Source organism: Paramormyrops kingsleyae, chromosome 10 (assembly GCF_048594095.1).
Source record: "Paramormyrops kingsleyae isolate MSU_618 chromosome 10, PKINGS_0.4, whole genome shotgun sequence".
NCBI lineage: Eukaryota > Metazoa > Chordata > Actinopteri > Osteoglossiformes > Mormyridae > Paramormyrops > Paramormyrops kingsleyae.
The window spans coordinates 2,994,899-3,018,507 of NC_132806.1; the positions used below are offsets into that span (position 1 = coordinate 2,994,899).

At 43.4% G+C, this 23,609-nt stretch overlaps 1 protein-coding gene across 5 annotated transcripts in view; it reads right to left on the reverse strand.

Annotated features, from left to right (window-relative positions):
* Positions 1-9,499: 9,499 nt before the first annotated feature.
* LOC140577544 (neurexin-2-beta-like) overlaps positions 9,500-23,609 on the reverse strand; it is a 314,016-nt gene continuing 299,906 nt past the window's right edge. For 3 of the 5 annotated variants that reach the window (XM_072717164.1, XM_023827379.2, XM_023827378.2), the window contains 2 exons: positions 19,174-19,252; positions 9,500-12,430 (listed from right to left, as the gene is read on the reverse strand). In XM_072717164.1, coding sequence (XP_072573265.1) covers positions 11,568-12,430; positions 19,174-19,252 — 942 coding nt within the window. In that variant the 3' untranslated portion in view covers positions 9,500-11,567. The remainder of the gene's footprint in view (positions 12,431-19,173; positions 19,253-23,609) is intronic. The other 2 variants (XM_023827381.2, XM_023827380.2) reach the window with 1 other exon arrangement.

The window sequence follows — 23,609 nt, forward strand, 5'->3', positions numbered from 1 at the left end:
CACAGCGAATGCGAGACTGAGACTGAAGCGTTACCCTTTGTTTCTGCTGAGAGACGTGCTGCGTGACTCATTTCCCCATGCGTACAACTTATCTTAGGTCGGCGTTTACGGTTTGACTTCTGAGATTCAGATCGAGTTCTAGCTATTTTTTTTCGAACTGGTTGGTTCAACTTTTACGAAATTTGAGTTCTAATGAGTTCGAGAACTGAGGTACCACTGTACATTAAAATAAAGATGACTGTAATGGCAAAACAAGTATATAAGATATAATTTATTTGCCATGAATTAAGTTTATGATATTTGAAGAAATGTGTGATCATGCCCCAGTCAGTGAAAGTGTGTCTCTTACCCCTAGACCCCAGAGGGATAAGTTAATATCCCATAACAGTTCATCCACTAGGAGGTGGCGATGATCTGGGGACGGGAGGAGTTCCTTCTCACAATTTGGCTACGGGAGCTTGAACTGGAGATTAAATGGCAGGAGCACCAGGCTCAGCTTCTCTGTCTCCGGGCTGTGGAAATCGAGGTTGATAAAGAGCTGGAGTTGTGGCGATTGTGCATGGGTGACCAAAAGCCAGTGCCTCTTCCGCATAAGGTACCAACGCCAAGTACGACTCCTCAACCCAACCGGCCTGCCCGAGACCAAACTGATGCCCCAGACACTCCTGGGCCTAGTCCTCGGTCTCCCTTGAGTTCCCCTGTCTCCCCGGAAATTGGTAAGTTGAGCTTTGATGTCAGTCAACACATCGGTCTTGTTCCTGTGTTTCGGGAAAATGAGGTAGATGCCTACGCTTCCATCTTTGAGAGCATTGCCACGACGTTGAACTGGCCCAAGCATCTTTGGTCACTGTTATTGCAATGTAAGCTTGTAGGTAAGGCATAGGAGGTTTGTTCGGCTCTCGTGTTAGAGCAGCGCCTCGACTATGATACTGTGAAGGCTACTGTGCTTAGGGCATATGAATTGGTACCTGAAGCTTATCGACAGAATTTTAGGAAGCTCACTAAATCCGCCAGTCAAACACACATGGAGTTCGCACACGAGAAAGCAGTATTGTTTGATAAGTGGTGCAGCGCAAGCGGGGTGTTCAACTTACTTAAAGAGCTGTTACTGCTAGAGGAATTTAAAAATTGTGTTCCTGATTGAGTTGTGGTTTACTTGAATGAACAGAATGTTGCTTCTCTGACTGAAGCTGCCACCCACGCTGAAGAGTTTATATTAACTCATAGGACTGTGTTTACCCTGACTCCTCTACCTTGTAAACTTCATTCCCATCCGGTAGCACCTTCTCCCGTGTCTGCGTCGTCTCCACCACCCGTGGAGAAACGCGTATGCTTCTATTGCCACAAAGTGGGTCATATTATCTCGGTTTGCCCCCGTGCTTAAACGTAAGGACGCTCGTGCTGCAGCCAGAAAGGTGCATATTGCTGCCTGTCCCAACAGCACTTCGTTGTCAACCCGTGGTGTTGAACCTGCCTTCAGACGCTTCGTATTCACTGGTTCTGTTGCGCTCAGTGAGACTGAGACACAGCACCCTGTGACGATCCTGCAGGATACGAGAGCCGCTCAGTCATTTTTGGTGGAAGTGGTTATTTCCCTGTGTGATGATACTGTGGTACCGATGTTTTGCTACAGGGTATCAATTTGTGTGTGGCTGGGGTTCCCCTGCACACCCTTTATTTGTGTACTCCCAATATGTGCGTGTTGAGGTCCAGTTCCAGTTACCTGTTCCAGGTATTACGTTTATTCTTGAATGATATAGCAGGAGAGAGGATTGTTCCCTCACCTGAGGTCGTTCCCGAGCTTGTGATTTCTGCTAATGATGTGGATCATCAACGGTGGATCTGCCCCAAGTGTTCCCTGCTTGGGTGCTTACGCGGGCCCAGCGGTGCAAGCTCACCAATATCAATCTTGCTGAAACATTTATGTCCGAGCCAGTGGTAGTAAGCCCCTTGAAGACTGATTCTGTGACCCCGGTTCCCGACAACCCTGTTACCTCCCCTGAAGTTCCCTCCACTAGGGAGGTGCTGATCTTGGCTCAGAAGGAGGATAACTCCTTGGAAACCTGTCGTGCCTCTGCTATTGAAAAGTCTGACGTGAAGAACCATCCCACAGCGTACTTTTTCCACGATTGGGTTCTGATGCGACAGTGGTCCCCACCAGACTCACCTTTTGAGTGGGCTACTGTGTTCCAGGTGGTAGTCCCGATTTTGTATCGCGATTATGTGTTGTCCTTAGCTCATGATCACCCAAGTTCAGGTCACCTTGGTATCCGGAAAACATTGTCACGAGTTTTGAATTATTTCTTTTGGCCAGAGGTGAAACACTATTGTAAGACCTGCCATGTCTGCCAGGCAGTCAGTAAGCCCCGTTATGTCCGATCGCTGCGATCGGAGAACCCTTTGAGCACGTAATTATAGACTGTGTTGGTCCGTTGCTGAAGAATTGCTCAGGCAACTGTTATTTGTTTACATTTATGTGTGCTGCGACTCATTACCCAGAAGCCATTCCTATACGTAGTCTCCGAACCCCTGTGATAGTTAAGAACCTAATTAAGTTCTTCACCACATTTGGGCTTCCTAAAAATGTGCAGTCGGATCAAGGTTCCAATTTCACGTCAAAAGTTTTCGCCCAGATAGTTCGTGAATTGGGAGTCCGTCATTCTATATCCAGCGCCTACCACCCAGAGAGTCAGGGGGCGCCGGAGAGGTTTCATCAGACATTCAAAAACATGCTATGTACATTCTGTTTAGATGCAGGAAAGGAATGGGATGAGGGGGGTACCTCTCCTCCTTTTTGCGATCCGCGATACTGTGCAGGAATCAACTGGGTTTAGTCCTGCCGAACTGGTGTTTGGCCACGCTGTGCGAGGCCCTCTGAAGGCGCTATAGGAGCAGTAGTTGTCTCCATGTGTATCCCTACCTCCCCAGGATGTGCCCAAATTCGTTAGTGCTCTCTGTTGCCGCATGTCAGTAGTCAGGGAACCGGTAGTCTTTCTAAAGTGTCTGTACAAAAATATAAAATAACCATTAAAAAAGATTCCCTTTGTGTCCCGTGTTCTGTTCTCCTAGCCCCTGGTTGTCCCATCTTCCCCTTTCCTTTTTTCCTTTCTGTTGGGCTCCAACCTAGACTGGAGCATAACACATACACACACACACACACACACACACACGTGTAGGGTATACATATCCTTATGGGGACCGCTCATTCATTTCAATAGGAAAAATGCTAACGCTAACTATGACAACTTTAACCCCCACCCTGCCCTAACCATAGCCATAAGTAACCAAACAAAATACAAGAGTTTTTGCATTTTTAGTTTTTTCATAGTAGTCACCGATTTTTATAAAATAGAGTTTTCCCTTATGGGGACCAGGAAACCAAAAGAACCAAAAGAAAAGTGAGACCATCAAAAAAAAAGTATTCTGCATGTGTCTCCAGATGGTGTTACAAAAACCGTTAAACACTCTGACGAAACCAGCTCTGTTGAGGACCAACAGACTAAGGATTACCACTGTTTCAGATGACAAGCTCATTGGTCACCAGCCTCAGAAACTGATGCTTATGTTCACCTGTGATCACAGCCCAAATAAGTGCCTCCCAAAAGTCATCCAGCAAACACATCTTAATATCCAGGGATTAAATGCAGATGGAACCCGGTGGAGCCCAGCAACGTCTGATTCAGTCCAAATCACTTCTTGCCAGAGCACAGCTCCGCCTCCTTCGAAGTGAATTGCTTAAAGGTCAGTTTTGTGCAAAAAATCATATTTTTTCATTAGCTTTAATGATTATTTTCATTAGTAGCTCTGACCAGACATTATTGGATGGATGATATTACTCCATGATGCTTAGATTTCTGCCCTATACTTTTGTATTTTGAATTAATTCGCTTACCGTATTGCTGCCAAAGCTTCACTTGCTAGCTAGACCTGGCCATAGGTAAGATGTATGCAAGATGTGAATAACGTGATATTTTAATGCATTTTGACAGGCACATTACGAATGAATAAGTGTTACAAGTGATAAGTCATTTCGATGCACTTTTGCAAAACCCTTTTTTCCATTTCAAAGTTTTAATTTTGACCAATGCAATAGGAAGCATACATTAGGGATGTTACGATCCCCAGTCTAGGGTTGGGAATCGCCAGAAAGGTAGAGGAGAGGGAGAGGGGAAGACGAGACAAGCAGGGAACGGGAAAGGGGAACACAGGAAACACAGGGATCTTTTTTTGTATTTTTTATATTTTATATTTATTCACAAACACGGTACAAACAGGAGGTGCAACAAACTTCGGGAGTGACTCAGGCCAAAACAACAACCAAAACAGCTGACGAACACGTCCCAAACTAACTTTTCCCTAAGTGAAAAAACCAACAACCAAAACGACAAAGACTAAACCTGACTTCCTGTCCAAAACACACAATAAACCACGTTCGCAAAAACAAAAGGGCAGTCGCTCCTTACGCACCCACAACAAGACAAACAAGTGGCAAATACACAAAGACAGAGAAACCACGGTATCCGAGGGGGCAAGCAAAAGAGAATAGTCGGGAGCCGGGCGAGAGTTCAAAAACCAGAAAATCAAACAAATCAAAGCAACAGTACCAGGGAGGGAAGAAGCGAAAGTCGTAGTCCAGAAGCCAAAACCAGTCATACACATATAATCAAATCCAACAAGCAAACCAATAGCAGAAAAACCAAAACGAGCAGAGCTCCTGAGGTGTCTTCCTGTCGGCTTTTCAGCTCCCAGAACCGGAAGTCGGTGCAGCTGGGAGGCGTGGCCAGGTCCGGGCGGAGCCGAAGAGGCGGCAGACGAATGGCGAGTGGGCAGGGCGTCCGACGAACCTACTCGGCACGAACCCGAAGCTTACAGCACGTAACAGGGAACGAGGTGGGTTTAGGGTTCTGACATAATTTAATGGGGGCCACCAGCCTAAATTTGAAAGAACCTTCCTGGGATCACCTGATTCCCGGCTCCGCACCACCCTGAACTAGAAAAGCAACATGTCTGGATTGGTGGATCATTATACAGATGATTGTATGGCTCTTTTGGATCCTTGATGGGACTCTCCAAAAGCCATGTAATAGCCTGTTTTAAAAAAACTACAAATGAAATGGGCCCTTGCTTTATGAGAGCACACATTGTTCCTGTTTCCTCATTCTAGTAATCTTAATGTCCAGTCAAAGTCTCACCTGTATCTTTTAAATTGCTAAAGACCTTTGTTGTGTAAGTTGTTTCACATTATGGGGTGTATGTGCGTTCTTGGCTATAGATGTCTGCCCTGATATGCACCCTGATCCCCAAGGGCACTGATTGGTTAGCTGTAGCTGCCTACTTGATACATTATTGATCCCCATGGGGAATTCTCCTGTGAGGTGAGAGCAAGCTGGCCGCAAAGGGCAGCCTCCCATAGGAGCACCCAGGGAGCTGGGGGTTAAGAGCCTCGCTCAAGATCCTGCAGACTGTCATGTCCAGCCCGCTCTGCCAGTCTGTTCCCCGTGTTTCCGCTTGGGTGTGGTTCCAAATCAGCCACGCCTATAGCCTGACCATCTTACCTCTAGTAATCGCCCTCCTGTTTATCATTCACAGCTGCCTTGTGTTTTCTCCTCATTTGCCATGTATATTAGCATCTCTTAGTCCAGTCATTGTTGCCTGTTTGTGTCTGCTGTCAGCCCTTTAAGTCCTAATAAAACTTCCCTGCACATCCTACATTCTGGGTCGTTCATTCTGCTGTGCAGGTAGCACGAACATCTCAAAGCCAGGCTTGAACTGGCAACCTTCTGATCATAGGCAGGCTTAGCCACTGAGCCACCTGCTGCTTCCTGGACATGACCTGCTACAGAAAGGATGACCTACAGCACCCCTGCCTTGCTTATGTTTCTTGGTTGTATTTGCTTTGAGTGAACTGCGTAGCACAGCTTGCATTTCAGTGCGCATCACGTTAGCCATACCTGTCACCTGGGATTGGGTCAGGTTAGCACTCCCATCCACAATCATATCTATATTTGTAAACTGGTAGAAGTTGGTTGTCCAGCCACAAGCTCGAGGCAGGCACCTCCTCTGTGCTTTGCTTTTGGGCAGTTTGTATTAGTGTAGAGAGTCAGTCTGTTTTCTGTTTTGGTTTGGTTGGTCAGTTAGTTTGCTAAAAGAATGAAATATTAGGTAAGAAGGGTTCCTCACTTTTATTCTTCTCTTTCTTTTGATGCTGCCAATGGCCTAACCAGGCTGCTGTTTTATAATATTGTAAATATACCATTAAAGCACTCCATACTGTCAGATTTACCTCATGTTTTGATTTAGTGTTTCTGCTTTAAATCTACTTTGCTTGATGTCCATTTTCCCACAGACATATCAGGATATACAGCTTTTCACAAACAATTGATATCTGAAATAAAGTGATAAAATGTCATGTCACAGCAGATGTCTGTGAGTTTGGTGTTAGATCCTTCTGGCACTTACAGAAAAGTCCAGCTTTGTGCAGCTTTTTACATTTGACCACTTGTCTTTCCCTGCTTTTATTTTTCCACAATCAAGCAAAGACACACATTTACCATGTGAGAGATTGTCCCTGTTTTGTAGCGCACCTTTGAGTGAAGGAACGATGGGGATGTGATCTTTTCAGTATGACCATACCGTCTGAATGTACTGGTGCTGAAACACAGCAGTCCAAAAGTCTAGTGATTGCATTAAGTCAAATATCTCCCATACGAGGACTGAAATATTTTTTAAAAGGAATTTTGTTGCATTAAACTCAGAAGTGATATCATTAGTGATCTACCTACCTACCTACAAGTGTATGCACTAAATGCATGGGCTCTAACTGTACATCCAAAGCGAAGCACATACACTCACCTAAAGGATTATTAGGAACACCATACTAATACGGTGTTTGACCCCCTTTCGCCTTCAGAACTGCCTTAATTCTACGTGGCATTGATTCAACAAGGTGCTGAAAGCATTCTTTAGAAATGTTGCCCCATATTGATAGGATAGCATCTTGCAGTTGATGGAGATTTGTGGGATGCACATCCAGGGCACGAAGCTCCCGTTCCACCACATCCCAAAGATGCTCTATTGGGTTGAGATCTGGTGACTGTGGGGGCCATTTTAGTACAGTGAGCTCATTGTCATGTTCAAGAAACCAATTTGAAATGATTCGAGCTTTGTGACATGGTGCATTATCCTGCTGGAAGTAGCCATCAGAGGATGGGTACATGGTGGTCATAAAGGGATGGACATGGTCAGAAACAATGCTCAGGTAGGCCGTGGCATTTAAACGATGCCCAATTGGCACTAAGGGGCCTAAAGTGTGCCAAGAAAACATCCCCCACACCATTACACCACCACCACCAGCCTGCACAGTGGTAACAAGGCATGATGGATCCATGATGGATCTTTTTCCTATTTGTAGTGGAGATGAGTGGTACCCGTTGGGGTCTTCTGCTGTTGTAGCCCATCCGCCTCAAGGTTGTGCGTGTTGTGGCTTCACAAATGCTTTGCTGCATACCTCGGTTGTAACGAGTGGTTATTTCAGTCAAAGTTGCTCTTCTATCAGCTTGAATCAGTCGGCCCATTCTCCTCTGACCTCTAGCATCAACAAGGCAGGACTGCCGCATACTGGATGTTTTTCCCTTTGCACACCATTCTTTGTAAACCCTAGAAATGGTTGTGCGTGAAAATCCCAGTAACTGAGCAGATTGTGAAATACTCAGACCAGCCCGTCTGGCACCAACAACCATGCCACGCTCAAAATTGCTTAAATCACCTTTCTTTCCCATTCTGACATTCAGTTTGGAGTTCAGGAGATTGTCTTGACCAGGACCACACCCCTAAATGCATTGAAGCAACTGCCATGTGATTGGTTGATTAGATAATTGCATTAATGAGAAATTGAACAGGTGTTCCTAATAATCCTTTAGGTGAGTGTATAAAAAAGCTGCAGCTGCTCACTTCTCAGAATAGTGTTTGGCTGAAAGGCCATAGACATTATTGCTGCCTTGTGATGGTACTCAATATTCACTCTTCAGTGAATTGTGGTACAGCAGGGAGTACATTACTAATTCAGTAATTAGGAACATCTGTAAACCAAGGGAAATGTGTGTCAACATGTCTGAATAAAAAAACCTAAGGGGCATTTATTTGCTCATTGTAAAAATAAATATGTGAAATAAATTTAAAAATTAAATAAAAAATATAGCATCATAACTGTCGTAATGACCTAAATCCCGTCTAAATCATGTATTCTCTACTACTGAGTATGGTCACATATCTGTAGCAATAAACAACCCTATAGGAGTAACTATTAATTTTCTTGTTCTGAATTTCCTGGCATCTTAAATGCCACAGGGAGATGATCTTGCAGAGGCTGATTTTGCCTTGCTCCAGTCATACACACACTCGGGTGATTTTAGCACATTGGATGTGTTTCCAGCAACATATCCGGGTTCGGTATAACAGAGCCGACAGACAGTCTACAGTAGGTCTTACCAACTGCTCTCTCTCCAATGTCAGCATAATTTATAGAGAAACTAAAGTGTTCCCAAACTGCACATAATGACTAACTGTAACCAGCATTATTATGTTAGCCAACTGACAGCCACAATTAGCAAAATCATATTTAACAGTTTTCCATGTTGAACCTCTGTCAGTAAATGTACAGTACTCATTCTTTTCATTGTGGGTACCAATCCAAAAATGGTGTACCAAACTGTCCAATACATACAGTATGTAGGTGAACCATTACAGCCCTAAAATTTAGCCAATACAACATATAAAGATGAAAAGCAGCTGCATACAATCAATGAAAAAATTAATAACATTATTATTTAGCCTATCGTTATCAAGGCAAGTTTTCCTTTTGCACAAGACCCCCTATAGGGTGGGGCCTGGTCCGGCCCAACCAGATACACCAATCTAAAGACGGCTCTGAACATAACAATTGACAAAATTATCTGGGGGATACAATGCTGTCGTTCTGATAGCCCCCTTTCTAGTTCCACAAAGCTGTTATTTGGTGCGTTTACTGTATGCATACAGGCAGTTATCATATTTCGTCAGTTGTCATGTCTTGGTGTACTTAACATGTTTTTTTATTGAGATCTGCTTTTAATTGGACCATTGCAAGGTGCTGAATGCCATAGATTTCATCTGTCTCGTGAATGAATATATAATTCCCAGTTTGGAAGTCCATCCATGGCTCATGCCTGAATGATGATAGACATATTCATACTTCATACAGTATTCATACAGTCAACACAAGAACATCATGTAAAACCAGCAGCTGGTGTTTGACTGTCTGGCTTCATAAAGGCTTGTGCTGGTTCAGTTCACTAACAGCAATTACTGATGTCTTATAACTCAGACTTTCCTTTACTGGCTACGTAGGACCAGTGAAGTATCACTCCCGAAAGCACCAAATTTATACCATATTATAATATTAATTATAATCTAATATAATTAGAGATGGACTGAAGTTAGAAACAAATGACAGGAAACCTGGTTTAAGAAGTGTATAACCAATTGTATTTCCCCTCTGTTAATGTACACATATCTCACTGAAACACTTTACAATAACATTTAATAAGAAGAGCAGGAATCAGAATGAACTGACCAAAAAGATGAATGGACTCGGCTAGCTTCCTGATACGGAGATGGCAACTGTTCAAGTATAATACAAAATCATGTCAAGGATAAATAAGCAATAGAAACAGAACAGTAAAGAGGCCTTACTGGCTTTGAGTCATTATATAAACAAAACGTGTGTTTGCCAGTGCTGTCACGCATGACCTTGAGAATTTGTCAGTGCTGTTACATACAGTTTCTAAAAATGAAGTAAAATGTTATGTCAGTGCTGTTACATACAATGTGAGGTTATGAAAAAGAATGGGAGAGACAGTTAGCAGGATGCAGAAGGAGCTTCACTGTTAGGGAAGGAATCTCCTCATGCCATAAGAAGGGAAGAGTATAAGACCATTTTAACCCAAATCACATTGGTCAATTAAGAAAGAGAACATATAAATTTCAGTTTCTCACTCAATTTTCATGTTTTGGTGAGGACATTATCAGGGAAAACACTTTTCTTAGGAATGGTATGAGAGATTAAACTTTTTTTTTTTTTTAGTGAAGAGTTTTTATGGACTCAAGAAAATTGGTATACTAAAGTTCTCTTTAACCTCCAAGGTAACCATATTCCACTTTCTTTCCTTTTCTTGTCAATTCTTTGTTGATTTGCTGTCTCCAGGAGAGGAGTACAAGATGGGCGACCAATGGGCAGCCTCAGCGCTGGATGCACTTGCCTGCTATGAAGACACCAGGAAACTCAACAGACTTCAATTGTCTTTCACTTGACACCAGCAGCATTGCTTTCTTGTTGCTGCTTCTTCCTGGTATATATTTGTGACCTTGGCTGAAACGCACACAAACATATCACTTCCCTTTTTGATATGGTTCCAGTGCAGTCCACAGATTTGTGCAATGTCTATACATATATTTATACATTTGCTTAGAACAAGTTCACTGCAGTCGCTTTGTCGTGCTGAAAGCCATGGTCCATTCACTCTTGCATTTGTTGGCAGTTGATATGTGGTCAGGAAGTCAACTTGTCAGCTGGACAACTTGGGTTTGGTGGCTTCAATTCTCTGTCAGTCTTGAATCATTCTCACTTTCTCTTTTTTTTCACAGAAACAGTTGATTTTTTTGTACTGTAATGAACACTACATGCTTGAGACACAGCAGAGAAACTTTTAGCACCATGAACAGAAAGAGGAAGAGAGAGGCAGAGAGTCTTCGGGAGGTTAGCAGGAAGATGGAGGGAGGCATCTTTGACACTTTGTTCAATTTAAATATAAGCAGAGATCTATTTGAGAGGCCCCATTCTCCTACATCAAGGGTTCCCAAACTGTGCAGCCCATGGTCCCCAAATTAACAGCGCCAGATGCTTGTGAACCCCATTTAGCCAGATGTCTCATCATTTGGGGGCTACAGTTTGCTCTGTAGATTTATTGGTTGCAGTACAGTTACAGTGATTTTTTTGTGTGTTTTTACAATTTTACAAACATATTCTGCAAAAATTACATTGCGACTCACTTAGGACCCCTGTCCTAGATCAGGCTAAACTAACTATTCTGTTTTCAAAAATAATTACTGAGGAGGCCTCAATGGTACATCTATAAAATGAGAGAACAACAGGTGCAGAGAGAAATATAGCATATTTTCATTTGCATTTCGACCAAAAGGGAACAATTAACGAAGAGGCATTAGCCATAAAAAGCCAATAATTTTTTTTGAATGTGTCAGAATGAATAATTGAATCGGTGATGGAAAACGGTGGGATTATTCTGCCTGCTTTGTGGGCCCCTGTCGCTGCCTACATGCATAGACTGCTGAGTGGTGGAGAGTCAGGCAAAGACAAGCTTTTGGCAACATGAGGATCTTGGAGCCTGGAATTGTGTTGTTTGTCTGAGCCTGTGTGAGCTGGAGGATGGAGAATAGATCCCCGCAGAAGCAGATCATGGTCTCCATCCCTCTCCACTCTCTCCCTCTGTCTGTCCACCTTTCATGGGCCAAGCTCACACATAGTACTCCTTGTCCTTGTTCTTCTTGCTTTTGGTGGCAGTTTTGGGGACCCCAGGCTGCGTCTCTTTGACTAAAGTTCCATTGGGCTGTGTGGCGGAATTGCTGATGTAGTTGCGGGTCTGGTCCACCTGGTAGGAACCCTCGTCACGGTTACGGTACTTATACATGGCATAGAGAAGAATGAGGATGCAGAGTGCGGCAGCTGCTACAATGCCGACCACCATGCCTGTGGTGCTGCTGGACTCGCGGATCACCTCCACCGCGCCGGGCGGGCCCCTCTCCGGGGCCGTGGGGCTGGCTGTGGGCAAATGGCGGAAATTGGGGGGGCGAGTTATTCCTGGAATGTGTCGGTGCCGCCCGCTGTGATCTGGGTCGGCGGAGGCAGCAGGCGGCAGAAGCACCTGATCGCGGGTGTTCATTTTTCCAGCGGGCATGCGCCCATTGGCACCCAGGCCAGGCCTGTGGTGGGGGAGCTGGTCGGGTCCAAATGTGGGGACGGAGGGGGGCTTAGAGAAATGCCGATCGCGGGGGCTCTGCACAGCACCCTCCACTGCAGGAGGGGGTGGCAGCACTGTCCTATCAGGGATGAGGGGGGCATTTTTGTAAAAGTCCTCGTCATCAGACTCGGTCATTTCCCCCGAGCCGTAGGCTGACACCTCAATGGGCTCCTCACAGTCCTCCTGGTCCAGGGGGCAGGGGGGGCGGCCATTGGCCAGTGGCAGGGACTCTTTGGTGGTCTCAAGCAGGGTGAGGAAGGGGCGATACGTGGGGGGAGGGGGGATGACGGGGTAGTGGGTGGCGATAGACGGGGGCTCTAAAGTGTCCACTGTAATAATGGGCAACACTAATTCACCTCCTAGGATGAGAAAGAGAAAAGGTGGGAAAAGTGATTAGTGTAGCCTGGAATGTTCCTCTCTGGATCAGCAGAAAAAACACAGAAGTCCAAATGAAACAGGTATCATATTCTTTAAAATACCAAGAACACATATCAGGTTAGTTATACTGTTTGATTGTATTAAATTTAAAGTCTTAAGGTGATTAGTCTTAACTTCAATATAAAATACAAGTTAGACATATGAATTGGCAGAAAAAAATAACATATAAACATGTTCATTCTAGTCTAAACTATGTTCCTTGCCTAAGCTGGCTAATTACTATTTGAGTGAATATGATAGTATTATAATTAATGTTAAAGAAGATTACAAAATAACATTTGAACAGTTAGTCTCCTATCTACCATCTGCTGAGCTAATTATCTCCCTGCTTCCTTTGCTTTGTCTGTTTAAATAAGATGACAAACCACGGAGTTCAGGGCACTTACATCAACAAATTGGCCGCATGATTTTAGCATGAAAAAAAATTACAAAAACAAAGTTGTGTAAGATTGCTCTTAGATAGAAAGCCCACCCTTCCCTCTTCTTGTATTGATTCATTTGTTCATTTTATGATTTGTTAATCAGATTCTCGTCAGAGGGAGCTGCGCTGGAACATTGTGCTGTTTGTGCCTGGTTTGCTCGATGCGCATTAATATTTACCTCTTCCTCCACCCTCTGTGTAACTTAATCATCCCCCGAGACACAGGACGCCTGCCAGGCAGTGTATATTTACAGTGCTCTGACCTCTATGTGCTCAAGCTGTATCCTCATCAGCTAGCCTCCTGAATCTCAGTGAATCGCTAAGTGTTATTTAACATCTTTTTCGTCGTCAGTGATTAGGCATCGCTGCTCCTCACTATGGATTTCTGATTTCTGAATTGAGGCATTTTCTGCTTGGTCCTCTTTGAACTGGGCACAGCCTTTTCGTGCAATATAACTAAGTGCAGATATAGCACCAAAAATGCTATGGCCATACTTGCCTTTATGGCTGTTTTATGGCTTGGTTTCCCTGATGTACCACAGTACACAAGGTTTGTTAATAAATGAACAATACATAATGACATACAGTAAAATCATGAGATTTTGAACATTCAGATTTCGGAAAGTTGACACTTTATGTAGTATGTAGATTACTCTCTTTACAAGTGCCTATTTCCTGTCTAGTGACAGCTTTATTGATGAGGTGAATGAGTAAAGCATAAGTCTGACTGAAACACAGCTCACAGATCTCGCTCACAGTCCAGCCTGGGCCTAATTTATCTTCTTTTATTTTTTATGAGTCTAAACGAAGGCTTCAAAATCCAAACAGAAGTGGAAACATTTCAACAGATGTCTACTGATTCGCAGTGGTCCTAATCATGGTATACTTACGGAGAAATAATGAAGAAAAAGCATTAAAACAAAGAAATGAGTTAGATTCAATGTGCAATTGCAGTGCCCCACACTTCGACCCCTCAATGAAAGCCAGTGGCATGAGTGGCTGGCTGGGCTAAGCTACAGTGAGAGGGCTCCACCTGCCTCATTGTGTCTGTGTGTAGAGCACTGCATCATGCCCTGCCTCATGGTGTCTGTCGGTATTGCACTGCACCTTGCCTTGCTTCATTGTGTCTGTGGGTAGAGCACTGCACCCTGCCCTGCCTAACTATCCCACACCTCCATAAATGATGACCTCAGGTTGAGTTTTTCAGCCTTGTCCCGTGTGCAGTCACATACTTTGCAACACACTGTTGCCCTTGTCATGTGATACAGATAGTGTCACAGTGTATCTGATCATAGCCTGGTCACATGCAATGGGAGTGTAGTACAGATTTCATTAAATGACATCTACAGCGGCATTTGAGGAGCGGCATGGCCAAATTAGATCATAGGTCATAAGGAAATACTTCATATAGCAAAAACAGGCAAGCTGCATTTATATATCCAAAGCTAGTTTATGCAGATTAAATAGAACTTTTCAAGTGTGTCAAGTCCAAGTTAATTTTGCTTTTTTTATATAAACTTGATAAGACTAAATAAAACGAATAATGAAAAAGACAGTTATTGATACAGAGAAAGGGAACTGGGACATTTGTTTAAAAAATGTAGGAATAAATGTAACTATGAATAAATAATGGAAGCAAAGTAGAAAGTGCAGGGGTGTGCATGTGCTAGCCCTGCTTTGGAACAGGTCCTCCTATCACGAAGCGGGCTGTAACATTCTGAGCTCTACGTCTACCTGCACAATCACTTGTACTGCACTCTCACACACAACATGGGTGGATACTCCTCCAGCCTAGAGAAAATTCCAGCTGGCCGGTTTGCTGAGTTTAACCTGGGGTGCCTCAGCTGATTAGCAATATACTAGCCATATACAGTAGAAACAATGACTTTATCATACACAGCTGTGATTGGCTAGTCCAAGCCCCTTCACATCTTGGTTCTGTCTCAGCCAGTACCAGTTAAATTGATCCAAATGGGACATCACTGATCATGAACCCCCAAAACAGTGAAATATCTGGGCCTTAGGAAAACTCCCTGTTCATTCAGAAGAATATTGACCAACACCTTCTTCCAAGCTACCTTAAATCCTTAGAAGTTTGATATATAGAATCCATCCATTCAAGGGCATAACTTTGGGTTGAGCATTGAGGGGTTGAGGTCTCCAACCATTTAAGGGGGTCCAGGGAGTTGTATTGGCTGGTTTTGATTATTGGAGGGGTTAAATCCCCCTCCCCCATTATTTACGCTCATGCATTTATCTATTTTCAACCACACATCCTGTTCCTGGTTGTGGAAGCAACAGTCTAAGCAAGGATGCCCAGACCTTGCTGTCCCCAGCCACCATTTCCAGCTCCACCAGGGGAATCCCAAGGCGTTCCCAGGTCAGCCTCCCTTGATATAGAATATAGTATATTATTCAAAGCTCATCCCATCCTATCAAAAATTCATATGGCTAGATTGTTGTATAAATGTTCACAGACTGGAATTCATCTGTTTTAAATAATATGGTGTCTCTAGTCATCATAAGGGGGCCAAAGTTTTCTGCTGTCATTTAAAGCTGCTCGTGAAGGTGTAATGTATTTTTGTTTGGATTAAGACTGGGGTCACAGTTTTGATTTGGTCTGGCCCAGAGGTTGAAAAACAGTATCTGCAAAGTAAATAAGTACTGAAACAGAAATGCTGCAGGCATGCCATACAATTTACTGGCCTGCCATTCCAGAAATTTCTGTTTGCTCAGTGTTGACACCCTTAGACTGTCTTATCACGCCCCTTCCAGAGACCGGATATCAGAGAGAAGCCCAAAAGCAACCTGACTGACTTGTCCTTCATAGTGTCATCTGGGTTGAACTCTCCATACCTGGAACAATACAGAACCTTCGAGTCCAGTGACTGCTGGGTGCCATGACGGCTAAATGTCATAGTGCCATTTGCAGTGTATAACTGCCATGTAACTCGTCATGACATCACGTTCAAATTCCATGCAGCATTAACTGAGATACCACCATGTAGGACTGCACCTGAAACACTTTGCTCTGCCTCATTTAGCAGCATTACGGGCTTATTCTTCTCATGGGGTTCATACGACGACATAGCACAGATGCTGCCTTCCGTCTAATTTCTCTCAGTTTACCGTCAGCCGCCAGTTTACTTTGGTTTGACGTGAGTGGCACATCCTGCGGCTGAGCGGCGCCAGCTGCCTCTGTTGGGTGACTCATTCCAGTCAACATGAAGACCCCGCAATGGTGCCTGTCTTCACTTTCACTTTCTATTACTTCCATTAAAACATTTGAGAAGTTTTTGGAAGGGAAACGAGGGAGCCGATGCCTGCGGTGAATGAGGCTCTTTGAAGCTGCCATGGCGTGATGGATGCAGGGCAGCGAGCCACGGCAGGCCAGGCATAGCACAGCACTTACGTAGTACTCATTGTGTGCACTTAATGCTTGGCAAAGACATTTTCTGGCTCCTTAAAAACAGAGATGCAGAGGTAGGAGAGCAGGATTTCTCTGCTGTCAGGTTATGAACAACAATTAGCAGTAATAGTGCTGGGTGATGCTTAGTTTCTGATCGATATGACTTATAGGCAGGGGCGTTGCTAGAGATTTTGGGCCCCATGAAAGCATATCATATTAGGCCCCCCAGTCCAAACCAATCCAGTTATTTTCCTAATTTTTTAGGGCCCCTGTCACTCAGGGGCCCTTGGAATCGTCCTAGCTTTCCTCCCCCTTACGGCGCCCCTGCTTATAGGAGGCAGAGTGATGCCTGACAGCACAGTCATATGTAATAATCGTGCTGCAGATGTCGGACATGGATACACTGTGGGAGGAGAAACTGACTCTGGCAGGTGCAGCCTCACAGGGTTATGCTCACTATCCTAACTCAGCTCATACACTACAGTGGTGTGGGTAGAGTCAGTGAGTAGGGCAGGTGCACCCTCACAGAATCACGCTCAGTATCCTAACTCAACTCATACAGTAGAGCAGGTTGGGTCGAGACAGTGAGTAGGGCAGGTGCACCCTCACAGAATCACGCTCAGTATCCTAACTCAACTCGTACAGTAGAGCAGGTTGGGTGGAGACAGTGAGTAGGGCAGGTGCACCCTCACAGAATCACGCTCAGTATCCTAACTCAACTCATACAGTAGAGCAGGTTGGGTGGAGACAGTGAGTAGGGCAGGTGCACCCTCACAGTGTTACACTCCCTATCCTACATCAGCTCATATGCTGTAGTGGGGTGGGTGGAGACATTGAGATGGGCAGGAGCAGGCTCACAGGGTTATGCTCAATATCCTAACTCAGCTCCTACACTGCAGCGGGGTGGGTGGAGTCAGTGAGTAGGGCAGCTGAAGCCTCACAGGATTACGCTCACTATCCTAACTCAGCTCATACGCTGCAGTAGGGTGGGTGGACACAGTGAGTAGGGCAGGTGCAGCCTCACAGGGTCATGCTCACTATCATTACTCAGTTTGTTAAAAAAAAAATCTCAAACACAGCCTATGCTGGATGATGTCATTCAGGGAGCCTAACAAGGCCAAAGATTAAAAGCTGCCATGGGATAAAGAGAAGCTTGAATATATTATAAAGTTTTTGCAGGGTTCTGCAGGCACCAGAGAGTACCTCTGCTTTTTCCATCTCTTCCCTGAGAAATGACATGAGACACGTCTAGACATGGATCATCTTCAAAGTGACTTTTCTAGGGCTGCCTTTCTCTCTCTTCCTGAGGATTAATAACCAATCATACTAAAAAAAACATTCTGCAATTGTCTGTTATGAAATACAAAATAAGAAATGCAATTTATCAAGAACCGACAAACATCAGCTGTATTTCATAGCAAACAGAACATGCAAAAGTGGGCTTTCTCTGCTTCAGGCCCCGTTCCAGGTCTTGTAACATGTTTCATGAGAGCCAGACTTTCAGGCTGTGTGTGCATATGTACGTGTATGCGTGTGTATCTGTACGTGTGTGTGTGAGTGGGTTTACTTATCCTTATGGGGACATAATGTCCCCATAACGTGATAAATATCCGTTTTTTTTTTTAGGGAAAACACTATTTAATAAAAATCGGTGACTGCTATGAAAAAACTAAAAATGCAAAAACTCTTGTATTTTGTTTGGTTACTTATGGTTATGGTTAGGGCTGGGTAGGGGTTAAGGTTGTCATAGTTAGCGTTAGCATTTTTCCCATTGAAATAAATGAGCGGTCCCCATAAGGATATATTTACCCTACATGTGTGTGTGTGTGTGTGTGTGTGTGCATGTGTATATTCCCATTTCAGATTGACAACTCTGGCTTCTTATTACAAGAAATAAAATTGTGCAACACATAGGACTAAGGTCTATCACCCAGTTACTCGAGGGCAGCCAGCAAATCAACACAACTAGCAATGGGGAGGGATTCTTAATTGGCAAACAGCACAGATAAGATGCCACCAAAAAACCTCCTGCCTTGACTACTAAATCTCCCAAATTATTACTGAGGCATATTGATATATAGCAATTAAGAGCTGATTCAAGTATAAGTATAATGAGTCGCTCTTAGACTTGCCTTTCTGGTAATTAAGGCATGTTTGTGTTAATGTACAGAGTGCTGTGTGAATGCCATAGGCTCTGAATATCCAGTCTCATCTCGACATGAAAGCACTGACTGTTCGACTCAAATGAACACAGAGAGAAGCTGGCTGCTGTTGTTGCTATGGTGATGTGTACAGGGGTTTCTCCTGAGATACAATGCAGCCTACATCTCCTGTCATGCATAGAGATAGTGGCATTGATTTGTTATCTTTGCATACGCATATCATCACAAAGGTTCAGCCTGTAAATCAGCTTCTGACATTTTGATAGGTTTTCAGCCACAAAAAAATGCAAGCTTGCTTCAAGAAGCTTGAATGAGCTCTATAGTACATTTCAGTAAATTTCTGTAATAGCCCAAACCAAATGTAGCTCTTATGCACCTTTAAATCCTGTTTCAGAGGTTGCACAAAAGCAGCTTAAAGCCTCCATTCTGACCATGGTGAGTTTGGCAAAGTGCTTTTAAAGGTATATAAAGCCATGACTGATGACAGAACAACTGGGAGCTGGCTCTACAGGACCAGAAGTAGATACTGTGCAGCAGAAAGTGACAGCTAAAAGCTGTGCCTGGGGACAATGTGGCCAATCACAGCTGCGTATGCGGTAGGGGTATCATTCTCAGCAGGGGAGCCGCCCTCGGACCAGAATGCAGGAAACACAATGACCAGGATGGACTCACCAGTTCCCGGCTCGCACTCCTCTAGGTCTTCGTCATCGCTGGGGCACTCTGCGGAAGCTACTAGCAGGTCATCCGTGTTCTGGAACACATGGGGAACCAAAGCATGAGGGAAATCCTCTACTCTTCATTAGTGTACGTGTTAGAGAGACAGACTTCATCAGCGCGTCAGCGCTTTAACTATGACTGGCACCATAACTTACGGAGTACAAAAGGGAAAGGCAGAAGACAAATCCATTTACAGCATGCTTCTCCCTATATCACTTTGCTTATTTAGGAGTGCCAGCTGCCAGAAGAGGGCACTTATAAACTTTTTTTTTTCTTTACACTTTTCACTGTTTGTAGTCCATGGACATACACGGACATAAATACACAAGCACGTGCACATGCACACACCAGGTTGAATGGCTCAGGTCCCCATTTGCCTTCAGAACTCCCTGAATTATTCATGGCATAGATTCAACAAGGTGCTTGAAATTTTGGTCTATGTTGGTGTAATAGCATCATAAAGTTGCTGCAGATATGTCAGATCTCCCATTCCAGTTATTAACCATAAACCCAACATAATACTGCGAATTCTGTCATCTCAGCTCTGCTAGTTCTTATGTTTTTTTGTAGTGTGCCTGTTCCTTGATTAGCTCCCGCAAAGAGTGTTGGTATGCAAAGAGAGCTCTGTGGACCATTCATACACACATACGCCTAGCAGACAGCCACTGTGACAGAGCAGTTTGTTGGCTGAGGTTCCTGTGAAACACATGTTGACATCTAGAAATTCACAGTACGAATCATAACAGTGGAATCAAAGGACAGATTTTAGGTATTAAAACGCTCATATATGATTTTCATCCTGACTGCTGATATTGATTCCAGGGCAGCTGTAATTGCCCATATGAATATCCTGATAAGGAACTACAGGTGTAACATCACGACTATGTGCATAACACAAGAGAGATATAGAGGAATTATGGTGGATTATTTTGTGCTGAATGTAGGGACATATTGTCACACCTTCATGGCGACAGCTAAAAGCCAACTTTCAAAAGCCTGACTGGTTAAACACAACTAATATCAGAGCTTTTGTAGAAAAGCAAAATGCAGCCAATGACTGAAATGCTACTGGTGACATGGATAATGCAACCTACATCGTTCATGTTACAGGCTAATTGCTACATACAGGCTAATTGCTATAGAAATAATTTTGGCCGCATAAGTAAGCTGAGAGTGCTGATGTCGGACACATGCTGGCTGATTCACAGCATGAGAAAAGGACTAAATTGGAAGGTGACCAAAAGAGAGCTGAATGCTTCCTTTCCATTACTAATTACAAAGACTAGCTTCAGCAAACACTACAGCACACAAAAAGGGGGGGGGGGGGTTATCAAGGGTACAGGTGTGCATGGATTAGTGACATCAAAGCTTTATTTCATAATTAAAGCTTTAATCACAATGGTCAAAGGGAGGAGCTGAGCAGTGTTTTTATAGAGCATCTTGAGCCTTTATGGAATCTGAAATGTCATTATCATGATTCTTTGCTTAGACAGTGTACTTTAATTTATGGAATATATTTAAACTGAAGTTATTTTGTTTATTCTTCTGCACATTGATGGACGTCATGGGGATGGTTCATGTTTTTCTCAGAAGGTGGATGTAATTGTGCCGCCCCACTGTAAACACAGCATAACTCAAAGGCATATAAGGTGACAGGCTGCCAGGACTCTGACTTATCAGATGTCTGCTGAGGGGCAGTGAGGCGCACAGTGACAGCTTCCTGAAGGTGACCACAGGTGTGTCAGCCAGAAGGAGCATTTCTGACCGTGACACCACATGTGCTACTGCTAATGATGGGCTTACTTAGTGTGACGCTTTCTCCGGCTGCCATGGATAGCTGCAATTTCTGTGAAAGCTTGGCCAGAAACCTGGGAAGGTGGGCCCTGCCAATCAGCCTGATACTCTGCCGGTGTGATGGCATGTAATCAGTAGCTGAATGGTGCAGGACTTAAACAAATGTATGCAGCATCTTTCTCTGAGGATGCTGTGTCTGGGACAAGCATGTAGGTTTGGTGTCAACATTGGTAGGGACCAAATCAGCCCTGAACCCCCCGCCCACCTAAATACACATGTTACTCCCACGATATTGTTTGGGACCTGTTGCTGCTGTCCATACCGAAGCCTACACCCTCGGTCAGGGAATTAGATGCCTTTCACACATATTCTGATGGAAGGATGAAATGTGCATTATTGCATCAGCTAGAACATACTTGCACTTTGCTTGACTTCTGGGCTTCTCACAGCGTGACATTTCCCATCTAACGTCTATATTGTATGTCCTACTTTTGGGGTGAATGTGCTGGATAACCACTCCTAGCAAAAATACCAATATCAGTGTTGAATTATTATTATTATGAGATTCTATGTTATGCAAAAAAAAGTATACAGGAGCTTGTGAAATTTCACCACTAAATTGTTTGCTCAAGAGTCTTCTTTAGCCATAAAACTTCTGTCTGACAGTATGGAGCTTGGTTTAAAGAAATATTAAGTTTATACCTACAGATCAGACTAGTGAGCCCAGACTAGTGAGTCTTTAAACAACCATATTTCCTTTGCTTCATGAGGAGAGCATATTCTACAGCCTGCACTGCAGGGTCCCGTCCACATGCAAAGCTGTCTGCAAAATGAAAAATAAATGGAAATAATTATCCACCATCTGAAAGGACCATTATCAAAACACACATGTGGCTACACTGTAATGTGTAATGAAACTAGTACTCAGATAAAACTAATATAAGCGTACTAGTTTCAAATGAAATGAATGAATGGAAAAAACATGAGACCATAGCAGAATTTTTTGTTTCGCCTATTACTGAATTTATATGTGTGCATCAAGGAATAATAAATTTTTTTCTTGCTGCAAACCTGCAGCCTGGTTTTTCCCAGTTTCTCATTAATGAAGCGCTTCTTCATTGCTTTATGGGACTTCAGTCCTGCTTCTAGGAGCTTGATATGAGCTGTCCTAGCAGTGCACTTCACACCTGCACTTAATGTTTCCCATTCCTTATGAAGGTCATTCTGCGATTCATAAGAAACTGTCAGATAAGTTAACGGTCGTCTCTGGCATTAGAAAGTCGCTTCCGCCCTTTTCCTTGCTGGCTACTGGTTATTCCCAGTGTCTCCTGTTTCATATTGTTCTAATATACTGCTGTCTTAGAAATTTTGAACAGCTTAGCCTTCTGCCAGCAGAACCACAATTAAAACAGGATTTAAAAATACAGATTTGTTTAAAAATATAGTATGGTCTCCATTTTTTTCACGGTTGTATTTTATTGAATGACATACTAGATATGATCAAATTTCGATTTTACTTTATAAGCTATTCAAAATGTTAAATTACAATAATGTCCAATATTAAAAGACTGAAATCTAAATATAACTATTTTACAGAGGGTATAATGGTGGCATAAGAGGCAGCCCTGTCACTTCACACATCCATGAATCTCCATCTGTGTCTCCCGCTGAGTGAGTTTCCTCTTTCTTCTCTAGTTTCACCCCACAGACCAAAAACATGAAATTAGATGAAACAGGGTCTCAGATTCTTTTTTCCGAGAGACAAACAAACAAGAAACACAAACTAGTCAAACCACATTAAAAGCCTTGTAATATTTTAGTAGACCCATAGCGATATTCTTTTTTCGAGAGGGAAACAAACTGCAAACAAACAAAAGACACTAACAAGTCTGGTAAAAATCTGATATTGCATGCTGTTTACGGTAATGATATGGTATTCTCTAAACTGTGTGCAATTACATTTATAACTATTAATACATTTAACAAAATAAACATTTTTAAATATTTATAAAATAGAATTACTGTTGACTGTTTAAGCCGCCATGTTGAAATTACCTCACAGGGGAATCTCGGAAAAACAAAATCCTGTCCGACGTCAACATCGTAAAGGAGGTGTGTTTCTGACAGGAAATCATGACGTTTCATGACGTTTTTACTCGGCTTCCGACTCGGAGCGACTTAATCGAATGCAGGATTAAGGTTGTCATTCTTGACATTAGGGTTATACCCATAGAAATGAGTGGACGGTTCCCACCAAAACATGACTACAAATGTGTGTGTGTGGGTATGTGTGTGTGTGGGTATGTGTGTGCGCCCTTTGATTATCTGGCATCCAGTGTGTTTCCATACCAGGTCCCAGAGAAACTTTAATCCCTCCGACCATTTTCAAAACCCATCTGTAGAGGATCACACCTACTAGCCTACACTGTTCCATGTTCCCTGGATGCTCGTATTGTTGCACTTTCTGCTGATTTGAACAGTTGTCTTTGTAAATTCTTAGATGATTGGAAGACATTGTGTAGCTCTTCTTCAATACTGCTTACACGTGTACCTGGGGATTCATTAGCTGCACTTATGCCAGGTCGACTTCTTATGTT